The 22,562-nt window shown below is 44.1% G+C and overlaps 1 protein-coding gene across 1 annotated transcript in view; it reads left to right on the top strand.

The window, feature by feature from the left end:
- Positions 1-22,562, top strand: part of MUSK (muscle associated receptor tyrosine kinase) — a 58,597-nt gene that overhangs the window by 21,650 nt on the left and 14,385 nt on the right. Inside the window, exons 7-12 of the mRNA XM_066612610.1 lie at positions 5,363-5,522; positions 7,550-7,556; positions 12,963-13,229; positions 17,582-17,757; positions 19,244-19,267; positions 21,688-21,776. Of these exons, the coding sequence (XP_066468707.1) occupies positions 5,363-5,522; positions 7,550-7,556; positions 12,963-13,229; positions 17,582-17,757; positions 19,244-19,267; positions 21,688-21,776 (723 nt within the window). The remainder of the gene's footprint in view (positions 1-5,362; positions 5,523-7,549; positions 7,557-12,962; positions 13,230-17,581; positions 17,758-19,243; positions 19,268-21,687; positions 21,777-22,562) is intronic.

Genomic DNA, 22,562 nt, shown 5'->3' with positions numbered 1-22,562 from the left:
GTTCCCTCCAGTTCACTGCCAATGGAGGTACTCCAGTCTGTGCTCCAATCCCCTTCCTGCTCAGTCGAAGTGAGCAGAAAGAGGAGCTGGGCAGCAGCACAGCTGGAGGAAGGGGCAGAAAACCCTGCCACTGCTATCTCCACCTCTCCATCTCCCTGCCCCTTGGGCTGCTTAAGAAACAGCCTCCTCAATCTGCCAGACTTGTTTGAAAATACCTAGAAGAGCAGAGCAGAGCTGAAGCCAATGTTAAAGGAAAGGGGAAGGATAGCAGCTATCTCCTTAGCCACCTAGGGGGAAGGTGGGCTCATACTTTAATTTTGGGGAGGGAAAGGGGGCATTTGGGGGCTGGCTCTGATGGTACACATGTATTGGCTGGGCTCGAAGTCAGGTTCTATCTCCTTGCTTTATATAAGAGAAGCACCATTTTAAAAGACATGACATGCTTGGAAGCAACGTTTTCTTTCTATTTTATTTTTGTATAGCATCTAACAGATCTCATAAAGAGAGACTAGTAATAATTCCAACATGCATAGGAGAATTTCCCTGTGGGTTATACCCCCAGATTGTGCCCCTCTTGTGGGAATGAGGTACCAGCTGAATTTTCAGCATCACGTATCAAAATGTCTTGGCCAGATTTGACCATTGCCCTATATCTATGAATAATAGTACTGGTCTTTAGGAGCTGGAAAATTACTATGGAGCAAACCACAGAGTGAACACGGGGCTGTATTCCATTCCAGCAATAAATTTGACTTAGGATCTATAATGTGAAAGTACAAACTTGGCAGCTAAACATTCAAAATCAATGGAGCTTGCTTTTTGAAACCTGGAGTAACTTTGGCCTTGGAGGAGTGTGTTACATTTGGCCTGCTCCTCTTTGCAGAACTTTTATATCCCATTCATTCCTTTACCTTGGCCTTGTTTGGGCTGGCCCGTCAGCACTTTGGCATCCATGCCTGCAAACCAAGACTCTGTGCTCTGCAAGACCAGATCATTTTAAAAATGGTAAGCAGACCTTTGTTGCATGATTGCTGCTTGCCTTAATTTTTAACCAGGAACAGATGGAATCAAGGGTACCTATTTAAAGACTGACTCAGACCAGTAGCTTAGATAGTTTTAAAAAGGATTAAAACAAAGACACAGAGGACAGGTCTACAGATGGCTATTGGCCACAACAGCTAAGTGCAACCTCCATGATTTCACTGGAGAGCCAGTGTGTTTCTGATTACCAGATACTGAGAACAAGCATGGCCTTCACAGTCTTCTACTTGTTACCTTTCAGGGGCATCTGACTGGCCATATTTTGACACAGAATGCGGAGCTAAATGGAGCTTTGATCTGCTGTTCTTATTTTCTTATGAAAAAAAACCCTGTCTGAATCTGTAACCAGGGAAGAACCGGGCCACTGATTCAGCACTTATATAACAGACACAAGCTTAATTCTTATGCATCTGCCTCTGAGGCTAGACAGAATGCATGATGGGCACATCACCTAGCAGTTAGCAATGGAACCCACCTCCCTGATTGCTGCCACTGACTGGGTAAAGTAGGATTGAACTGGGAAAAGGTGGTTTTTGTTGTTACAACCCAAAACTGCAGAGCCCAGACAGAAAGGTGTTGCCTTGGGGAAAACTCCCAAATCCAAGGGATCTCCTTAAAATCAAACAGTAATGGAAATGCAAGCAGTTTGGGAGATGTGATAACCTGCTCTTTCCCAAGAGATCAGAGACCAGACAGGTAGAATAGGGAAGTTATAAAAGCTTATTAAAAGGCTGTAAAATACTAAAACAATAGAAGGAGAGGTACAAGAATAAGCAGCAAGGCACGGATATGCTACTAAAGGAAGAAAATGGAGAGGAGGATGACAAAGGTTAGCCGGAGTGTTAAAATGCAAGCAGAAAATAAAACAGAAACCTGATACCACTTCTCTAGGTATACTGTCTCTACCCTACGTACTCATGCTCACTCATGCTCTGGTTACTCCATACTGTTCCTGCTGTTTGCTACTACTCTTTAAAAGGACAGGCTGACATGCCTTCATGAACCATCAGGTGCTCCTGATGTCAGACCTGGGCAATTGTGCCACTTTTTATAATTTATGGACATGAATCAGGCATTATTTGTGGGGTTGGTTGTTTGGGGTCACCTGAGCCATTTGAATGTCCCACTCTGAGAAGTCAAGTGGGCTTACAGTCTGGTGAGCTGGACTCAAAGAGCCAGGGCCTTTGTTTATTAGTCAGTTGGAGAAGATGCTCAAACCATAAGCACCACTACAGTAGGGAAAACATTGCCAAAGATGACTCAGCAGCCCCTTCAGGATACTGAGTTATCGCAGAAACATCTGAGGCACTAGAATGGTCCCAAACTGCAAAGCCACTAGAAAGATCCAAAATATGCAAAAAGTAGGGGAAACTCACGGATTTTCACCTCCTGGCCATTCACACTTGGTGGAGCACATGAGTGGCTTGCTCTTAGATAGTTGTACCAAGTACAAAGTTAAAATGAAAATAAACACTTGAAAAAGTATGAGAACAAAGTTTAAGAACAGTTTCCTAGTGGTGTCTCATTGTTATAAATGCTCAGTCCTAGCCTACAGCTCTCCCAGTGTTTAACATAAAACACAGCAGTGCTGTTGAAGGGCCTTTCACAGCAGATGTTGATTGCTTTACGGCAGTCAACTTCAGCAGAGGAGCAGAGACCAGAAGGTTAGAATTGGGCCATAAAAGAATAATTGTAAACACAAAGAGCATATTTACACTACTTGTACAAAGATAACAATATTGCTTGAGCTGTCCTCTTCCCTCTTCAGGGAGTCTTGGGGACTGTAGTTCTTCGAGTAGGTAGGGATTGCTAACACAGAGTTTGTAGTACCCCCACCAGAGCACAGCTCTATGGAAGCCATGACAGCGACACTGGTAGAAAAATAAATGTGTAATCTTGATTTCCTTTCTTCTTGGTTAAACTCTTAACTGGACTTATTTGAAGTGGGGAGAAGTGTTGTAAAAATCCCCGTTGAAAATGAGCCATGGGATTTCTGTATAAAATAAATTATCTTACAACAGGAGTTGCACATTTCAAGCAGAAAAGCTAACTGTCAGCTTAAAAGGGCTAAAAATGCAATTACTTCTAGTGCTCATGAGGCTTTCCGGAACACGTTTCTATCTGCTTGCATAATGCAGATGGCAGAATGCAATGCTTAACTGTCTTTCAGGCTGTTTGGAAGTTATCTTTGCCAAGGGAGAGTAAGGGATTATTTTACCCAAAAAGGACTTGGCCCATATACTGAAGCTATTTTCAATCCTTCCCAACTTATTTTTCTGTCCCTGTGAGTTCTATCAGTGAACGTGGCAAGGAAAACATTTTTGACTGTGTGGTCCAGGCTGAGAATGAACCGTTCTGACTCATCCTTCAGAGGTCTCACATTTCTTCTTCACAGTCTTCAGCCAGAGCAGAATGCCACAGAAAAATTACAAACGTGACATAAGAATAAGTCCTTCTGTGACCAGAAAGCAAGGCTTCTGAGAACCACGTAGCTCTCTATGGGCCCAATCCTATTCAATTTTTCAGTGCCGGTGGAACTGTGCCAATGGGGTGGCACATTCATTCTGAATGAGGCTCTTCATTCTGCCTCTACAAATGTAAACCCCAATTCTGCACATCCCCTTACATCTCCTGCAGACACCCTCTACCACAAGTCTCAGGAACCTGTCTTTCCCCCATGAATAAACTTTAAATTGCCATGTATGTAGATGGCTGTGTATAGGTAAATAACAATATCAACACTTGGTACAAATCAATTAGCAAATTTAAGCCAACTGGTCTACAATGCTCAATTTATTCTAAACGCAGACATTTTTCAGCCCAGTCCTAACCACACTGCACGTGCAGTGATGCAGCAGTGATGAAACAGTCGCTGCTGTATCTGGCATGGGCAAAGAGGCTGCTGGAGGTCTCCCTGAGGAAAGGGGACATTTGTCCCTTTACCCTAGCAAAAGCACCAGCAGTTGCCCCTCTTGGGCTTAGTCCACCCACCCCATCCTTGTGCCACCCTCCCCTGCCCTGTTTCGTCCGCTTTCCACCCTTCCCTGCCCCACAGTGCTTGAATGCTGCTTGGCAGCAAGCTTACTGCTTTCAGCTCCTGGGGCCTCTCCAACCAGCCCCAAGAGGCCCAGCCCCCTCCCACATTGGACTTTGCGCTAGTGCCCGCCTCTTCCTGGCTGCTGTGAAGTGCTTTACGGCGCTGTTGCTTTGGCTGTTGCCAGGGCAGTATGCCAGAGACCAGCGCTGCAGCCCTGGGGGACTGGGCCGACAGTTGTAGGATTCATTATTTTGAATCTGTTAATGCAAGGACACATACATATCCCTATTGAAAGTATATAACTGACCTCTATGATTGAAAAGAAATCTACAGATGCCATATGGAAAATAAGGAATAGCAGTTTAACCTGCGGTTTTTATTCAGTCTGGTGCATTAGCTCAGGCATTACAGCACCTGGATGAACTCGAGGAAAACTGAGTTCATGCCCTGAGGAAATTGCTTCTGCGCACCGGCAAGAATAATATCTGCACACATATTGAAGGAAGTTATTTCTGAAGAAAGAAACCAGTTGATTAAATATTTAGCTCTGAACAAAGTGAAATATTTAGACAGAAATTGGAAACCCAGGTCAATCTGGACTTGAATTCCCTAATGCACCTACCTTTTCATATAACTAACTTCTCCTTGGCCTTAATGTTAGCATGAACATGGCTCATTAATGTAGGAATTCTGACTCCCTCATTAAAAAAAAAAAATAAGGGACTCACTACTGATGTGAAGCAAGCAAGAGTGTAAAATATCCTGCTTCTCAACACATCTGTATTCATTCTTTTTGGACCTCAATTTCCTGGACAACAGGGGAGCAAATTGCTGTACCCCAAGTATTTAGCCCAGGTAAATATCTGAGGGCTGAGATTCATAGCACAATCCTACCAGCTGGGCTCTGCTGGAGGAATGCACATTTTGCTAATGGAAGTGCCAAGATCCAGGTGGAAGTGGTTCAGTACAGGGAGGGCAGAGGGTGGTTTGGGGGCTGAAGTGGGTGGATCTTGGCAGTAGCAATTCGCAGCAGGGTCCTATCCTTTATTTTCCAGCCCTACCTGCCCCTTCTTCCCCTTAGACCTACACCAGCTACATAGCTGGCCTGAGCATTTATTCTTTCCTCCCCTCTGGGTACACTAATCTCAATTGGTCCTTGGGAAGATGCTGCACTAGCAGTCCTCTCAGCCCATGCTGAGAGAAGCTGGTGTGATAAGCTCCCCCTGACCTGGGCAAGTCTTCTTTTGGTTGCTGTGTTTCAGTCCTGTTCTTTCTTTGGTATAGGTCTCAGCAGGATCCATAGTGGAAACAGTAAAAGACAGAGTGATTGATTCAAGACTGCAGGTGTATGTCACTCGGCCTGGTTTGTTCACCTGCATAGCAACCAACAAGCACAGCGAGACTTACGGTACTGCCAAAGCTGCAGCCACTGTCAATGTATCAGGTATGCATTAAGGAAAGAACTTGTGCAGGGTTAGATGACATTTCACACCAATATGGGCTTTTGCTCACTCACACAGAGACCTCGCAGAATGTGAAGGGCTTGGCTTCCTTGTAATCCATAGGAGAATCTAGGAGTGTACCCCCCTGCTGGCATTTTCTTCCTATATTCTTACACTTCAGAGGCTGGCACAGCTATAATTTCCTACATATTTGCTGTCATCCTGATTACAGTGTCCTAAGAGCACTCTGTAAACTCATCCACAAGAAGGAAGTCACAGTGATGAAGCACTATTAATATCACCTCGCAATGCGAAAATAGTTCAGTGAGCCACAAACATCTTGCATATTACTTACAAGGGTGGGTGCCGCTTTGGCCTCAAAAGAAAATGTATAGAATCCCAAGTTGTTGAGGAAATACAAGAACCCCACCCGTATCTGTGAGGGATACGCCCCCCTCCAGGGATACAAAAACTGTGGATAAAAGGGAGCCCTACAAAAAGATTCAAAAATCCCCCATCACTTGCTGGCTTGGATCTTGCTGGCTCTTTACTGACAACAAAATGGAAGCAGGAAACACAGACACTCACAGGAAGGGAGGCAAAGAACTAAAAAGATACTAAACCCTTCTAACTGTATAAGCATCACATTCTTGTCAGACCTCTGCCTGGCTTCCTGTGACTGCTTGTGAGTGTTCCCTGCTTCCATTTTGTAGTCAGCAAAGAGCCAGCCAGACCCAGGAAGGCTGCAAACACCAGCAAATAAGTAATTTGCACAATGGGGGGAGGGCATTTTTGAACCACGGACAATTAAAACTACAGATACTGGATCTGCAGATATGGGGAGACAGCTGCAACTTGCACTTGTACCATTGATGCCATTTGTAGAACATTATGAGGTGGGAAAATTGCCACAAGGTGACTTTTATTTTCATTTGTTTGTGGCGATCTTTCACAAGCATCCCGTTGTGACAGTAGGACATGGGCGGGGGCTTTTATGAAATCACGTCATGTGAAAAGAACCACAACAGGGCAGTCTGTATATGTCATACTTTAAAAAAGGAAACAGAAACCATGTTTTCTCCTTATCATAGTTTGTTTCATATAACTATGGATGATTATCTTTGCTAACCTCATCAGCCTCCTCTAGTCAGTAGGCCACAGGATGGCCAATCCAAACCTCATGTAAACTGTATGATTCACAGCCGGGCTCCACACGAACAGGTCTGGTGGTTAGACTAGAGGAGGAATTTGGCCTGCAGCATGAGTTTCTCTGTGTGAACTTTCTCATGCAGTTATAGATAGAGTGTGGAACTCTGCTTCCATGCATGCGTGTGCTCTAGCTGGATTGGAGCAAGTGTCTGTGCAGGAATAGTACCGGAGCCAGATTGCTAGAAGTCTGCAACAAGGCTTTCCTGTGGGCCTCACATGGCAAACTAAGCCCCCCCCCCCCCCCAAAAAAAAAATTACTACTATTGGGTGAAGGGAGATGAGTGGCCAATGGGAGAATCTCCAAGGACGCTGCAATGATGCAGGGACTTCTGGGGCACATTCCCATGCCAGGCTTCATATATGTACCAGCATAAATGTACTAGCCAACTCATGCTACTCGGGGATTCAGGAATTGACTTGGCCAGGTGGAACCTCAGATATGTGTAGACCCAACCTGGCTGACCCGTCACCTTCCCTGTGCAGACATATTTTTCTTTGCTTTCATCTCCCTAGAAATTTGGCAGGAAATGGAATGTCATTTTTTTGTTAATTCTTTGTAAATGGAATTTGTAAATGGAATGTCATTTTTTTGTTAATTCTTGTGCTTGTTAATTCTTTGTAAATGGAATTTGTAAATGGAATGTCATTTTTTTGTTAATTCTTGTGCTTGTAAAGATATACAAATGTTTTGAGTGCCACACAAGCAGGACTGATTATTGCCTCTCTCTCTCTCTCTCTCTCTCTCTCTCTCTCTCTCTCTCTCTCTCTCGCTCACCTGCTCCAACCCAACTATTAATTTGGATCAATGTTATGCCTGCAGAGTGGAGGTAAAATAGATATTTCTGAGATTGCATTTGTACTGAGGAAAAATGTGCATGTATGCTGTATGCTTAGTATGCTGAGATTGTCTGTAGCATCCTACTAAGGCTGAAATTAGATGTCATCATAAGTAATGCATGGCCCCTCTCAAAGCATCAGCTGTCCCGCGTCTCTCCCTCCAGTAACATTCAGTCCTCTGAACTCCACAATCAACATCAGAACATGACAAGTTGCCCCACACCTGCAAACTGCAGCCTGTGAGGTGGGGAATGTTAGGGCACACCTGCACTTAATCAGAAACCTGTGAATGCAGGGGAGTGATAATTCTCATCACCTCAGGATGAAGAAAAGACCAGTTTACCAAGTGGAAACTTGTAAACCATGGCAAGTTACCCCTTGGTAAATGGTTAATGGCATCCACCCATTGTGTTATCGTTTATCTTTGCAATTGCCTTCAAATCCCCTGAAACCAACATTTAAAAACAGATTAGAGTTTGAAGCTAATGTGGTTGAATTGTTATAGCAACGAGTGAAGTATGTGCAGTTGTTCCCAGAAGTACAAAGCAAGTTAATGGTTTCTATTTTAACCATCAGTTATAACAAAACCTCTAAAAAAGGCAGACATAATTAAAACAAATACAATATACCAGTACAGTGATCCAAAATCCAATGCCATTTACTTGATTCACAGCCCAATCCTGTGCTCGGCGGCACGACTCCGTGCCGCCGAGTACTGTCACAGCACTAACCAAGCACTAGTGTGGGGCGGTCACCCAGCTTCCATGGCAGCCATGGCATGGTAAGTGGGGGGCGGGGACAGGGGCGTGGAGGAGACATTCCAGGGAGGGGGGAGGCCAGCGGGGGGCGGAGGGGGGGAGGCGTGCCAGGGAGAGGGATGGAGTCGGGTCCGCAGAGATCTGCTCCGCAGGATCCAAGGCGCTCGTGGAGGGCTCCACGCCCTACACGAGCACCTTTACCTTTAAAGGTTGGCAGTAAAGTGAGTAGCCCCATTGCAGGGCTGCCTACCTTACCTGGGAGAAGGGGATGAAAGTCCCCTTCTCCCGAGGCGCCTTCCGCGATAGCCCAGGGTGCGCAGGATCCAGCGGCAGCCCTTCTCGGTGCTGCCGAGCCTGGGCATCCCGGGAGGCTCAGGATTGGGCTGTCAGTTGGCTTGATAACATCTAAATAGCTTTTGAGCCAAAACCAACGTAGAAGCGGCTTGTATTTGTGTAACTGACTTGTTTGAACAGGCAACAAGCTGGTCTGTGGTAGAGGCAGTAAATTTGACCAACTTAACAACTGGGGAAGAAAGTTATTCTGGACATTTGCAAGTATAGAACAGAAATACTAACAATTCTTCAATTTAACTTCCCCATTACGTTAAATACAAAGCCTTAAAATATAAGATGATCTGGTATCTCCTGGCAAAGATTGCAGGAAGCATTTGAATATCTCTGAAGAGGTGGGCACCCAATCCTGAGCTGCCCAGAGCCCAGAGGAGTAGCAGTACCAAAGTGGCAGCTGCTGCATCCTCTGCTTGCGGGCCAGCGTCTCCTTGAGGGAAGGGGACATTTGTTCCCTTCCCCAGGGTAAGGGTACAGGCCCTGCAATGGGGCTACTCAAGTCTGCACTGGCTATTTTGCCAGAGCAGAGTTGAGATGCTCATGTTGGGCCAGGAGGCCCAACGCAGAATTTAGGATCCGGTGGAGCAGAGCTCCATCGGTCCTGCCCCACTTCTTTCCCTGCCCTGCCTTGCCCCACCCCAGAACGCTTCACTCCCTGCCCTGACTAACCTCTCCGCCGCCTAGAACTCATCCCTTGCTCTGGGTGGTATGCAGTGGGCCTCCGGCTGGTGCTGGCTCAGTGTGAACTGGTGCTGAGCTAGAGTCAGCGCTGAGCCAGTGCTGAGTGTCACCGGCATGCCTTATGGCACATTTGCGACACTCAGCGCTGGCAGTGAGCTCAGGATTGGGCTCTAAGTGTCCAATCCTATCAAGTCAGGTGTTGTAAAAGTGCTGTAAGGCACTTTACCATTGGAGCTAGAGATGCAACGCTGGCACTGAGGCCAGCGCCAGTCAGCACTGAGTATCAGCGCCGAGGAGTTGCACCGTGGGTACATCCAGTTCCGAGAAGGGATCACTGGAGCTTTACAAAAGTTCCCTTACCCCAAGTAGACTCTGGCAGCTGCTCTGAGCTCACAGGATACAGCAACAGCCATTTTAGCACCACTGCTCCTCTGGGCACCAGGGCAGCATAGGATTGGGTTGTAAGGCTCCAATCCTATTGGGGTCTTGCACTGCCAGAACTAGTGTTCCGGCAGTCACTAAAGGCAACATGAAACTTTGCTGGTTTTGAAACATGACATACCAAAACACTATCTTCATATTAGCCAAATGAGACAAATTATGCTGGATGTATACTTCTGTAGCCCTTTTTATAAAAGATTCTGATTTTGCAATAGTGGGCCTTAGTGATGAAATGAATAATCCACAGAAAAGCTATACGACTGACTCATCTGCCTAATCTTATAAAGCCATGTAATTTGATTAACCTAACTAGACTGGATCTGTTCCATTAAGCAGATTTTTGGGAGTCTATTTTGGGACATGTCCAGTAATTTGAAATGAACAGTTGAAAGATTTATTTTAAAATGATCTCTCATTTCTACTGTCAGTGTGCCAGTTTAAGCCCTCAAAGTGGGGGTGGGGGGAATTCGTTGTGTGCATCCCGCCCCCACAGAATGCTACACAGAATGGTTTTAAGGAAAGAGTTCAAGATTAGCAGGATCCCACTTTTCACATCTGTCAAAGACTTGAGGGTACAGGTTTGACTCATTCGTTTTATTTTATTTTTTTTGTTTTTTAGGATGAGGACTATCTGCTTGCCTTTAGGCCTCATAAATTGCTCAACTCTTAGTTTTGGATTATTGAGATTTTTTTTTTTTTTTACAGTTTCATGTGCAAGAAAATAAAATTTCCAAATATTGATACAGATTTTTTTTTTTTATAAAAGCTTTTCTTTTAAATTACATTAAAATCAAGATATGTAGTTATGAATGATGGGTTTTTAGTTAAATAAAATTACTTTTGGTATGTAAAAAATTACAAACTACAAAATTAGAAATTACAAAAATAAATAAATTTTCAACAAATTCTATTTACAGAAAGTAGCTGATAACAACCCTGTGCAGCCCCACTTTAGTATATGACAAAGCACTATATCATTTGTTTAGATATACAATTATTTTTATTTTCTCTGCTGTGGGAGGAAAAAGATTAACACCACTGAGCCCAAGTAGAGCATTTACGAAAAAATTAAATAAGAATATAGTCCTGATTCTCTTGACCCTGGAGGGGTGGCTTTAAATGCAACTTCTTCCTACAGGAGTTGACCAGAGTGAAACAGGTACTAGAAAAGACAGCTTTGAATAACCACATTGAGTGATAATACATTTTGATGCACAAAAATTTTTTCTAGAGCCTGTTGATGGTATCAGAAGTGACCTTAAGATCCACAAAGGCAGTATTCAGATGAAATTCCTGTCATATAACATATTCAAGTACTGTACATATGAGCAAGCCCCAAACAGTTGTGCATAATAGAATATTTAGTTTTAAAGTCAGCCTGGTTCTTAGCAGAGATCTGTTAGCTGCTGCCAAGGAAAGACATACATTACCAAATGGAAAATCTGATTCATTCCAGACTGAAACGGCTCCTTTTTTAGGGGGATTTAAATCATGTTTTAAATCAACCCATTCTTTACGACAGCTTCAGGGGAACCTTAATCACTTTACAATACTAAAATAGTGCACATCAATTAGACTTTGTCACAACTGCACTGACTAGGTTGCCAGCCCTTGACACAAAGAAGCCTGATAGTGGGAAAAAAAATAAAAAAAAAATAAAAAAACTACACTCAGTATGCATATCATTCATGAAATGGAATTGAAGCATCTGACCGCATGTAGAGTTATCACTCTGGCTCATCTAGTATATCCACAGGGATGTTGCACTGCTATCATATTACAGTAGTGATTAATCATTTCCTTTCCTTCAAATGCAAGCAAAACATAAACCAAAACCCTTGACAGTGTACCAAAAACAAATGAAAACAGGGATGGAACCCTTGAATGGAATGCCAAGAAAGAAAGGGGGGAAAAAACTCAGTGCTCTTACATCTGGAATTCATATCTGCATATTGAGTGTTGGGAAAAACTTGAGTCATTCTGTCAGTATAAGGCAGCTCACTTTCCCTGAGACAAAAAGAATGTCAGCTGAGGGAAGGAGATTTTTACAAAGGTGCAGATAGAACTGCTGGCATTTCAAAATATTTAGGACTGATATAAATTGAGCTCTGTGACCTTCACGTAAACTGACACAGCAAGGATGCCTCTTGTGAAATGTCGTCTTTCTGCCCTTTCTTAGCGTTGAGTTGACAGTCACATAAGAGACCCCAGGATTGTGTTGGCAGAGGTCTGTGAGGCCCACATTGGTGGAGGACTCTAGAACAGGCTTGGAAATAGGTAGGTGCTTGGACACCTGAGGCAAATAAGAATTGCCTTCATGTAACCAAGCAGAAAAGATTTGTAAACTGAAAGGCAGGCGAAAAAATTTATGAGAAAAAAATATTGAAACATTGAGGTCAAAAGTGCAAGGAATATAGGAAGTACAATCTATGATGACATTGCTGTGAAAAGCTCAAATGGATATAATTTAAAGGCAGATTCTGTCCCCTGCCACCAGTGCCAATGAGGCCATACCAAAAAGGCTTGCGCTGCATACTATGGTGGGGAGTGGGATTGGACAGCCTGCAGGAGGTAAGTGAAAACATTTTGTACTTACCTCCTGGTAGGCTGCTCAATTGCCAATGGGCCTCCTTGAACATACATCACCTATTTTGGTGGTAAATGTCCAAGGAAAAAAAAAAGGGTGGGGAGGTTTTAAAAAGAGGGGATAAGATGTGATGTGCATCATTGACACCAGGTTCACCTCCTCCCCACCCATGGTTCCTTCCCAATCCCTGTCCAGAAATATCCCTGTTCCTCCCCTTTCGTAATTCATGAGATTTTGGGGAGGCCATCATCAGAACATGTCCTGAAAGCTGAACAATTCATTGGGTTCCAAATCTGAGGCTGAGTCCAAGATGCAAAAAAAAAAAAAAAAAAAAAAAAAAGGGAAAGAAAAAATTGTTCAGTTCTGATCTAGACTGTATTCTGGAATCAAACCAAGTGGTCTTTCCCTGACTTTAGATTTCCTCTGCTTCACCCTTTTTTGTTTCAGAAATAGTGACTGCAAGTTTGTTTGTTTGTTTTAAATGTGACTAAAAACCTATTTGTTTGCTTTTGAATCTCAGCACAGTTCATTGATTTGTAAGTGCACAAAAATCCCACATCTGTATGTGTTTTTCCCACCAGCAGACTCTACAAGGGTGACACAGGCTACTGCAGCACATACCGAGGAGAGGTGTGTGGTGCTCTCTTGGCCAAGGAGGCTCTGGTTTTCTTCAACGCCTCCTACGGAGACCCAGAGGAGACCCAAGAACAGCTCGTCCGCAGAGCATGGACTGAACTGAACACAGTGAGTCCTTTTTGCCGTCCAGCTGCTGAGTCACTGCTGTGTCACTATATCTTCCAGGAGTGCAATCCCTCCAAGATTGGACCTGCTCCAAAACCAGTGTGTAGGTGAGCAAAGCCAAGTAAACCTGGCCCTCATTTTGCTCCACACAATTTCATTCATTGTGAAGAAAGGGAGAGATGTGGGTGGTCCAGGAGGACTTTATCCAGAAAGCATGATGGTTGTAGATTCTATGTGGTGTAGAGAAAGGACAGGATGACTGCTTAAAATATGGAAACCCAGATCATCATCGTCACATTGCTGCTTATAGACTTTGTCACCCAATCTGCCAACCTGCAAAACGCAAATATTCAGACTTGGGAGAGTTAGTAGAGCAGAGGCTTTGGATGGAGAATTCCTAGGTTCAGAGGCATCACTAGGGTTTGTGCCACCCGGTAAGAGAGAGCTCATTGCGTCACCCCCATGAGAAACCTCCTGTACCAGACCATATAGAATAAATTACAATATCATACAGATGGTATCAATGCAGAGGCATCACTATGGTTGGCATAATCCCCATTAACCTTATTTATTTTTTAAAATATATAACAGTAGAAGTCATCCAACAAATCAGTAAAGAACAAAAAACTAGTGGCCAACTTGATGACACACCACTGAATAAGAGTTTGAGTATTGTATTAGCTCTGATACATAGAAATGAGAGCTGACTCATACTAACACCTTATTGGTTCACTGCTGTGTCATAATAACACCTCATTCGTTCTTGGAACAATCAGTCTCATTGGTCAGTTTTGAGATAAGAAAATCTACTTTTTGTTACATAAGGCAGTTGCGTTTTTTCAGGTTAATTGACCATACCTTTTGATAGAATACAGATAATTCAACCTGGTTTATTTCATCACATTCTCCATGAAGGTACCTTTCCAGTGATATATAACATGATGGTATTATCAATAAATACAATTTTCCAAAAGGTTTCCAAAATTTCAGCTGTTAGTGATGTCACTCCAGGTGTGCCAGACCTGGTGCGGTCCAACCACCCACCCCCACATCTCCTAGTGATGCCACTGTTCAATTCCTGGAAACTCTAGGTAGGGCTGGAAGAAACACAACCACCAGAAACCTTAGAGAGTCAGTATCAGTCAGCATAGAAAATACTGAGCTAGATGAATCAATGATCTGATGCAACATGAGGTAGCTTCATATGTAGGTTCTTCTTATGATTTCAAGAGACCTGAGGACTGAATGTTCCCTTGAGCACCCCTCCACCACCTTTCCTGACTCAGGGTCTAATTCAGTACGAGGTAGCTTAATATGAGGTAGCTTTACCTTAATGAGGTAGCTTTACCTAAGGTAAACATATACCAAATGCTTACTGAAAGAGCCACATCTTTGTAAATGAAGGCAGAGGTGGAACATACTGCAAATGTCCAAAACTAATTAGGTAAAAGAGAAGGCCCAATGAATTGCATGGAATGAATTCCACATTAAATGCCCATCTTTGTCATTACATTTATTATGGCACTGATCCAAAGTGTTACTTTAGGCATTCAAAGGCTTGCATGTGAGAATCAGGACCATGGCACACTGGTAGTGATGAGGAGCTCTCCTTCCCATGCCATGCATCTTCTGTCTGTCTCAGAAGCTTTTATTTACCCTAAGAGAGAAGCTGCTGGCACATTCCTGTCCTAAAAACATAACCAATTTCTATATATGTACATCTTGTTCAAGGATAGTGGGAAAAAATGTATTTTATAGTCCTTCTCTTAAGTATTTTTTGCAACTGAAGATTACACCCATGAATGAGAAGATAGTCTTGTAGTCTTGTAAACAAAGCCACCCTTTTTGCACTATTAGGTGGTGCTGGTGTTAGGAGATTGATGCTGAGCCTCATGCAAGCCTCTGGGGGGAGAGCTTCTTTAGGATAGATTTGGGAGGGCTTAATGTTTGCAGAATGACCTATGAGTCTGAATGTACGTGCATAGTGCAAAAGGTGAAAACACTCCATTATCAGAATCCAAGAAACTGTGTAACTAGTTCCACTTACCCACAAATAGGAACCCCCCCACCCCATCCCACCTAACGATGGACAGCTCAAACCTATACAGCACTTATGGCAGCAGATCTTGTGATCCTGCGGCATCACAAAAGCCTTGGAGCCATTATGGCAGTCCAGAGCCTCTAGCAGAAATGACCAGTTGCTTCACGCATGCGCCAGCAGCTACTGAACACTGCGCTGGAGCAGGTAAAGTGGCAGAGGGGGAGGTTCAGGTCAGGATAGGGGCAGAGACTGAGCTGAACAAAGGGTAGTTAAGGGATGGGAGGGGGTGGATTTCGGCAGCAGCACATGCCAGAATTCAGTCCCCCTTTCTGGCCTGGACCTGCCTGCTGAGGCTCCTCAGACTTATGCTGAATAGCTAGTGTGGGTCTGAGGAGACCCATTGGTGACCAGGCGGCCTATGCGGGGGGGGGGAGTTAAAAATAATTTTAGTAGTTTACCTCTCCTGGGGCGTCTGGTCTCTCTCTTGCCTCCGCCCCCACTCTGGCAGTACAGCTGCATCACATAGGTTGGTAGGGGATAGGATTGGGCCATTAGTCTGTAATACAAAACAGGTATCCCCTGCTTTCTGAAGGTTTGTTCAACACGTTTCAATTGTACTCAGCCGTCATTCATTCAACACATTCTCTGCTCTTTCAACCCCTCTCTGCTGTTCTAAAGGTTAAAATTGCCCTCCCCCATGTTGCTTTTCATATGACATGGTTATTCAGACTGTTTTGTTATGTGTGTGTGCATATGAGAGAGAGAGAGAGAGAGCATGCTAACTTTAGCTCCAGTTCTATTCCCATTCCCAAACGAGTTAATGAGAATCCATTTGCAGAAATCTTTGTGTGACAGCAGGAATTTGCAAGATAAAGAAGGCATTTGCGATTTGCTAGCTCAAAAACATTGGAAGTACCATTTGTAAATGAAAAAAGACCAGGTTTCGATTTTGTTTCACCACTGGCTCTGTATCCTAACCTGTCAAATGATGGGTAGGGGACGCCTGTACAGGGCTTTGCTGTGCATGGGAAAACTGTCAGATACGCCACTGAGAGCACACAAGCCTCCCCACCCCCCACCACTCTAGAGCTGCTATTTATAAAAGAAAAAATAAAGTGCAAAAACAGACAAGGCCTTTGACAGGAATTTTGTCAGAGGATACAAAATTTCTTTGGAGCCCCTTTTAGGGTACAAAGTTTCTTTGGGGCCTCGTCCCTTCTCAATTAGATCATAATTTCAGGTGGCCATTGGATCACAATGTGTACAAATCAAAATATTTATTTTATTTTTTAAAGGATTCTTATACCATGTTTCTTAAAACCCAAAACAGCGTACAACAAAACAAAAATACATCAACATCAAAACATTAAAATAAAAACCATTAAAACCATAAAAACAATTAAAAAAAATAACAATAATAAAAGAGCAGATAAAATAAAATAATGTATAGCAGCATAAAAGTTAAGGGGTCCCTAGGCAGGGAGTACCTCCCTCCCCAAAGGCCAAGTGAAAGAGAGCCTGCCAGAAACCATATATTGAAGAGGCTGCTCTCAGATCTAATGGGAGCTGGTTCCAGAGGTGTGGTGCCACAGCCGAGAAGGCCCTACACCTTGCTGCCATCCCCTGGCTTTAGATGGCAGCGGCATCCTGAGAAAGGCCTTCTCGGAGAGAAGGGAGAACGTGCAGAGAGAACTTGCAGAGAACGTGCAAGAATATATGGGGAAAGGTGGTCCTTGAAGTATCCCGGTCCTATGCATAGGGCTTTAAAAGTCATCAGCAACACCTTGAATTGGGCTTGGAAAAGAATGGACAGCCAGTGTAGCTGCCAGAGCAACGGCATAGCCGATTCCATATGCCAAATCTCAGTGACCAACTGAGCTGCCACGTTCTGCGCTAACTTAAACTTCTGAGTCATTTTCTGGGGTTGCCCCACATACATACACTGGCTAGTAGTACATACTTAGCCACTAGTATAGAGTGTGGTGTTGGCTTTATATGTCTGAGCCCTGTGCAGAGGTGTTCCTGAATCCCAAGGCAGGGCATGTTAAATGAAAGTGTTTACTTAAAGAAGCACCAGAATGGAAGGAAGTATAGAAGTTATGTTACTATTATCTGATCTGCCCTCATGGCCTGACGCCCAGGTGGCCCCTTAAAAAAAAGTACTAAGTAACTAAAATTCATACCATACATGCCATCACGTTTTGCGCCATATGGAAGTAACCCTCATTGAAATCAAGGGCTAAAAAGGGTACATGTATGGAGCATCATACACAGAGCATAAAGAGCACTGGACTTAACATAAGGATGATTTACACCATTTGACAACCTTCTTGTATACTGTTTGTGATCCATTGTTAATGAGATGTTGTCATCATATCATTGACTGAGCATTCCACTGTTGTTTATGAAACAATGTAGAGAGCATTGCCTTGCTGTAAAGGATCTCTACTGCTTTAAGGAATGGCTTTTGATGGAAGAAAATGCCCGCAAAGGCATCTACAAACCAGGACTGATGTTACTCACTCTGCCAGAGTGCAACAGACTTCCCAGCATGCACCAGGACCCTAAGGCTTGCACAAGGATTCCACATTTTGGTAAGTGGCACATTTGGTCTGGGCCTCAGATCAAACTGGAAAAATAGATTAATTCATATTTTAGGATTTCAAATAACCAGAGGCGTACTGCCCCTGCAGCACAAGGCAGCTTGTGCCATGGGCATGAACGTGTGGGTGGGTGCAAGAGGATGCACTCCAATTGCTTCCCCACTCAAGAAGCAATTAAAGCACATGCACCCTCTCAGCAGCCAGTCAGGCGAAATCACCCAGCTGGCTATGGAGCGAGCTTCAGTGCTCCAATGGCTTCCCCACTGGGGAAGCTGTTGAAGTGCATGCGCCCGAATTACATCATGATACTGCGTGGTGTCATGATGTCACAGCATACCTTGGGTGCCAAAAGCTCTCAGTACACCTCTGCAATTAACTGATAAAAGAGTAACCAGTGCAATACATGGCTTTTTCATAGTCAAGGCTGTCTTGATAAATGGAACAAGCATATAATTTATGGCATATAATCAGATGGCTTTGTGTTTGGGCTGGAAGTGCAATAGATGAAGTGGTGTTCTGGACATGGAGATAAACATTATAAAAGGTGAAATCTGCACATCTAGCTACTGTTAAAAACACACTTCGAGTGACTCGTAGAAAAGGTGGCAATTCAGATAATCACATCTGTATTAAAAGAGACAATATGGATTTAGTGTTAATATGAAACTGAAAATGTAGAGTTGAATATGTACTCTGGGGAAAAAATGCCAGGCTGCATTAATAGATTGGATTTTAAAAGGGGGGATTGCTGTATCTATCAAATTTCACAGCATTAAATTTCAAACAGATTGCTTTATTGAAAGACATCAATAGGCTTCTATTTATTATATAGGAATAATAATTATCAGGTTTAGGTGAAACCATATGCTTATTTTTCTATGATTTCAGCGATTATTTATTTAAAAGATTTATGTACCACCTTTCCTAAGCTGAAACAAATGCCCAAGGTGATGTACAAATTCCATGCTAAAATAAACAATATAAAGCAATGCATAAAATCATTGATGAGACCAATAAAACCATGGGGGGGGGGCAACTATTTAAACCAAAACATTATTACAGAGGCATAAGGGCAGACATCAACTACCACCCAAACGCCAGACAGAACAAAAACGTTTTGAGCCCTCGCTGAAAAGATATGAGGGAGGAGGGTAGTTCTCGATTCCCGTGACAGGAATTCCATAACTGTGGTGCCACTACAGAGAAGGCTGTTCCCCATGCCACCCTCCCTCTAACGAGATTAAGGCGGCACTTGTAGGGGAGCCCCCTTAGATGACCTGAGAGGGCGGGATGGAATGTATGGGATAAGAGATTAGGGAGAAGGGAATAGGTTATAATGTTTTACAGAAAACACACACACACACAAAAGTCAAAAGATACAGTAAAAAAAAAATCTACAAACTGCTGCACCTCAGAATGGGTCCGAAATATACATGGTTTACACCTTGCTTCTTTTTTTTCTTTTTTCTTTCCTCAGATCTTAAAACAGAAGATATAACAAGTAAGTTGTTCTCTTCAGAATCTGGACTTCAGAATCTGTGATTTATATTTCTCTGATATGGTATTTTCTGTTGGAGGAAATTAAAAATAGTTTCCCCTTTGGGGGGGGGGGATGCAGAGTAGCTTAAGCAGCAGACTCCCCCTTTTGGGTATCACCCCAGGGAACCTTCCTCACCTGGCTGACTGCTATTCAATGAAAAAAGACAGAGGCAATGTCTTGTTAAAGTTGCAAAAAAGAAGTTATTTACTTACAGTTCCATTGAGTGTATATTTACAGCATCTGATTAGGATCAGAGGTTCAGCTAACACTTAGAGATAGGAAGGCCCTAGAGCTGCCTAGCCCTGCATGCCTTGTGCTCAAGATGTCCTGGGCATCAGAGCCCTGGTGTGCGCCTTCTTAACAGGTCGGTGGTCAGAGGACAAGAGGAAGTGCTCAGAGGAGAAGGGAAGGATAAAGGGTTAGGGCCACACCCCACAAGGATCACAGAGAGAACAGGTAAAAAGGTCAGAGTCACTGGGCCATAGCTTGACCCCTTCTGGACAGCAGACAGAGTTGCATCAACTCCAATATTTTCTAGGTTAATCAAACTTCATTACAAAGAGCATAGATGCTCTTTAAAAAGAATCTTTGGAGAACTTTGTCATTTCTTTAACAAATTTATTTAAAAAATTATTAAATAAGTAAATAAATAAATATGTATTGGTTATAATAACTTCTTTCTTTTTTCTCACTGAGGAAGGCGGGGTCTCTGAATAAGCCAGGGGTGCCCAAACCCTGGGGCCACTTGTGGCCCTCGAGGCCTCTCAATGTGGCCCTCCGGGAGCCCCCAGTCTCCAATGAGACTCTGGCCCTCCGGAGATTTGTTGGAGCCCACACTGGCCCGACACAACTGCTCTCAGCGTGAGGGCGATTTTTTGACCTCTTGCGTGAGCTGTGGGGATGAGGGCTCCCTCCACTGCTTGTTGTTTCATGTCTGTGATGCAGTAGCAGCAGCAAAAGAAAGGCCAGCCTTGCTTTGTGCCAGGCCTTTTATAGGCCTTGAGCTATTGCAAGACCTTCCTTCATTCATATAAGTTCATCTTTAATATATTCATTTATGTATACTTATGTAAATTAATTCAATTTTAAAATGTAAATTAATTCTTTTTTTCCCCACCCCCCGACACAGTGTCAGAGAGACGATGTGACCCTCCTGCCCAAAACTTTGGACACCCCAAGCCATTGCTTTCCCATTATAGTGCAGTGAGCCTTGAAAGAAAGAGTAGTTTTTTTAGCTAGTTTTATAACGTTTACAATGGCTTATAGCAGTGGTTTTCAGACTGGGGTGTTGTGATGCCCCAGCCTGAGAGCCCTGGGTAGTTCTCCCTTAAGGAGAGGGGTGGGGGGAAGGCAGAGACGCAATGCTCAGCATCGCGTCTCTGATCTGGGTGCAGGAGCATGCTGCCACTCACCGCTGCCTGCAGCAGCATCCCAGGGGTTGGGAGGAGCCCGGCGCCAGCCTCAGTATGGCTCCTCATGCAGCAGAGAGCCCTCCAGAAGACGATCATGACCACTTCCAGTTTTCTGATCGTGAAACCAGAAGTGGTCGCGATCATCTTCTGGAGGGCTCTGCGTTGCATGGGGAGCCCTGCTGAGGTTGGTGCTGGGCTCCCCCAACCCCTGGGAGGCTGCTGCAGGCAGCGGTGAGTGGCAGCGCACCCCTGTGCCCAGATCAGAGGTGCGATGCTGAGCATCGTGTCTCTGCCTTCCCCCCGTTCCCCCTGCCTGCAGCAAAGACTTAGAGCCCAATCCTGGGCTCGGCGTTGCGGCTTCGTGCGGCCGCGCACTGTCGCAAAAGTGCCGTAAGGCACGTTTGCGAGCCTCACCGCCAGGCTACCACCCGTGCTAGCCCAGTGCCGGGGGGAGGGAGCGGGGAGGCAGGAGGCAGTTTCGTTGAAGCTCTGCTCCACTGGATCCTGTCCATTCGTGCAGGGCTTGGCACCCTGCACGAATGGCTTTACTTTCCTGCCGACCTTTTGGTTGGCGGTAAAGTGAATAGCCCCATTGGGGGACTGCTTCCCTTACCCGGGAGAAGGGGATGAAAGTGCCACCTGCAGTAGCCCGAGGCATGCAGAATCCGGCAGCAGCTGTTCTCGGTGCAGCTGAAGCTGGGCACCCCGGGCAACTTAGGATTGGGCTGTTAGTGCCTCTCAAACTCTCCCAGAGAGTTTGAAAACCACTGGCTTATAATGTGGACTTGCATCCCAGTATCTTCTCTAGGGAACAGATTTGGCAGGATGCTGTAGCTTCGTGATAGAGTGGATCTCCTATTTGCATCTACAAGGAACATTTTTTTGCCATTCAGTCCTCCTCACAGAAGAGTAGACGTGCCTTGTTCACCCTCAGTAGAGTATCTGACTTCATCTTTCTGTTTTCTTCAGCAACCTGTTACAAAGGCAATGGGTTAACCTACCAAGGCTCTGTCAATGTCACAGCCTCTGGCATTCCTTGTCAGAAGTGGAGCGAACAGGTGAGAAGGTACTTCTCAGGCTGGAGGGAAGGGACTGTTTTAAAGCCGGCTCAAAAATACCTGCTTACCCAGGAGCCATTATAAGAAATACTTTCCAGCAAATGCATTAGGAAACACTTGTAAATGGCAAGGCAGTTGGGTTTGGTTTCTTTTTGGCCATCAGTGTGCCACCAAAATACTTTTGTTTAGACAGGCATTTGACTTGCATTGATATCCCAGATCAGTTATTGCTCCCAATTGGTTCTTCTAGTTTTGATTATTCTTTTGATTTTGTTTTGATTATTTATTATTATTTTCATTTCTGTGTTAACATTTTGTTTTGAACTGTCTTGAAAGTCCTATTTGGGGGCAGAAAGATAGGGTAAAGAAAAAAGATAAATAAATTCCCAGTGTCTTTAAATGTTGTTCATTTAAAGCAAGTTTTACTCCTAAGGAGTACTGCATACTCTCCTTAACCATACTTGGATACATAAAGTTTCTCTCTTCCATGTGGATGCCATCTCAGTTCTTGCGGTAGTTAACATGTTGGTCACAAGTTCTGTTTTCCTTTATGACATCATTCTTGATATAGCCCAATGGAACCACCAAATGGTTTAATGGGACCTCTTGCCCCATTTTGCGTTAAGGCAAATAAATAGCACTGAGCTTTCCCTCAGGTACCTCCTGGAGGTGGACAGCTAAATTCCAAGAAAAATAAATGGAAGTGCCTAAATTGTATCCAGACTTGTGCAAATGTAATAAGGCTTGTGCAAGTGATCTTTCCTGCCCTCTGCTTTCACTGCAGTC

This window comes from Tiliqua scincoides, chromosome 2, assembly GCF_035046505.1.
Source record: "Tiliqua scincoides isolate rTilSci1 chromosome 2, rTilSci1.hap2, whole genome shotgun sequence".
In the NCBI taxonomy this organism is placed as follows: domain Eukaryota; kingdom Metazoa; phylum Chordata; class Lepidosauria; order Squamata; family Scincidae; genus Tiliqua; species Tiliqua scincoides.
This window is presented reverse-complemented; position numbering and strand designations above follow the sequence as displayed.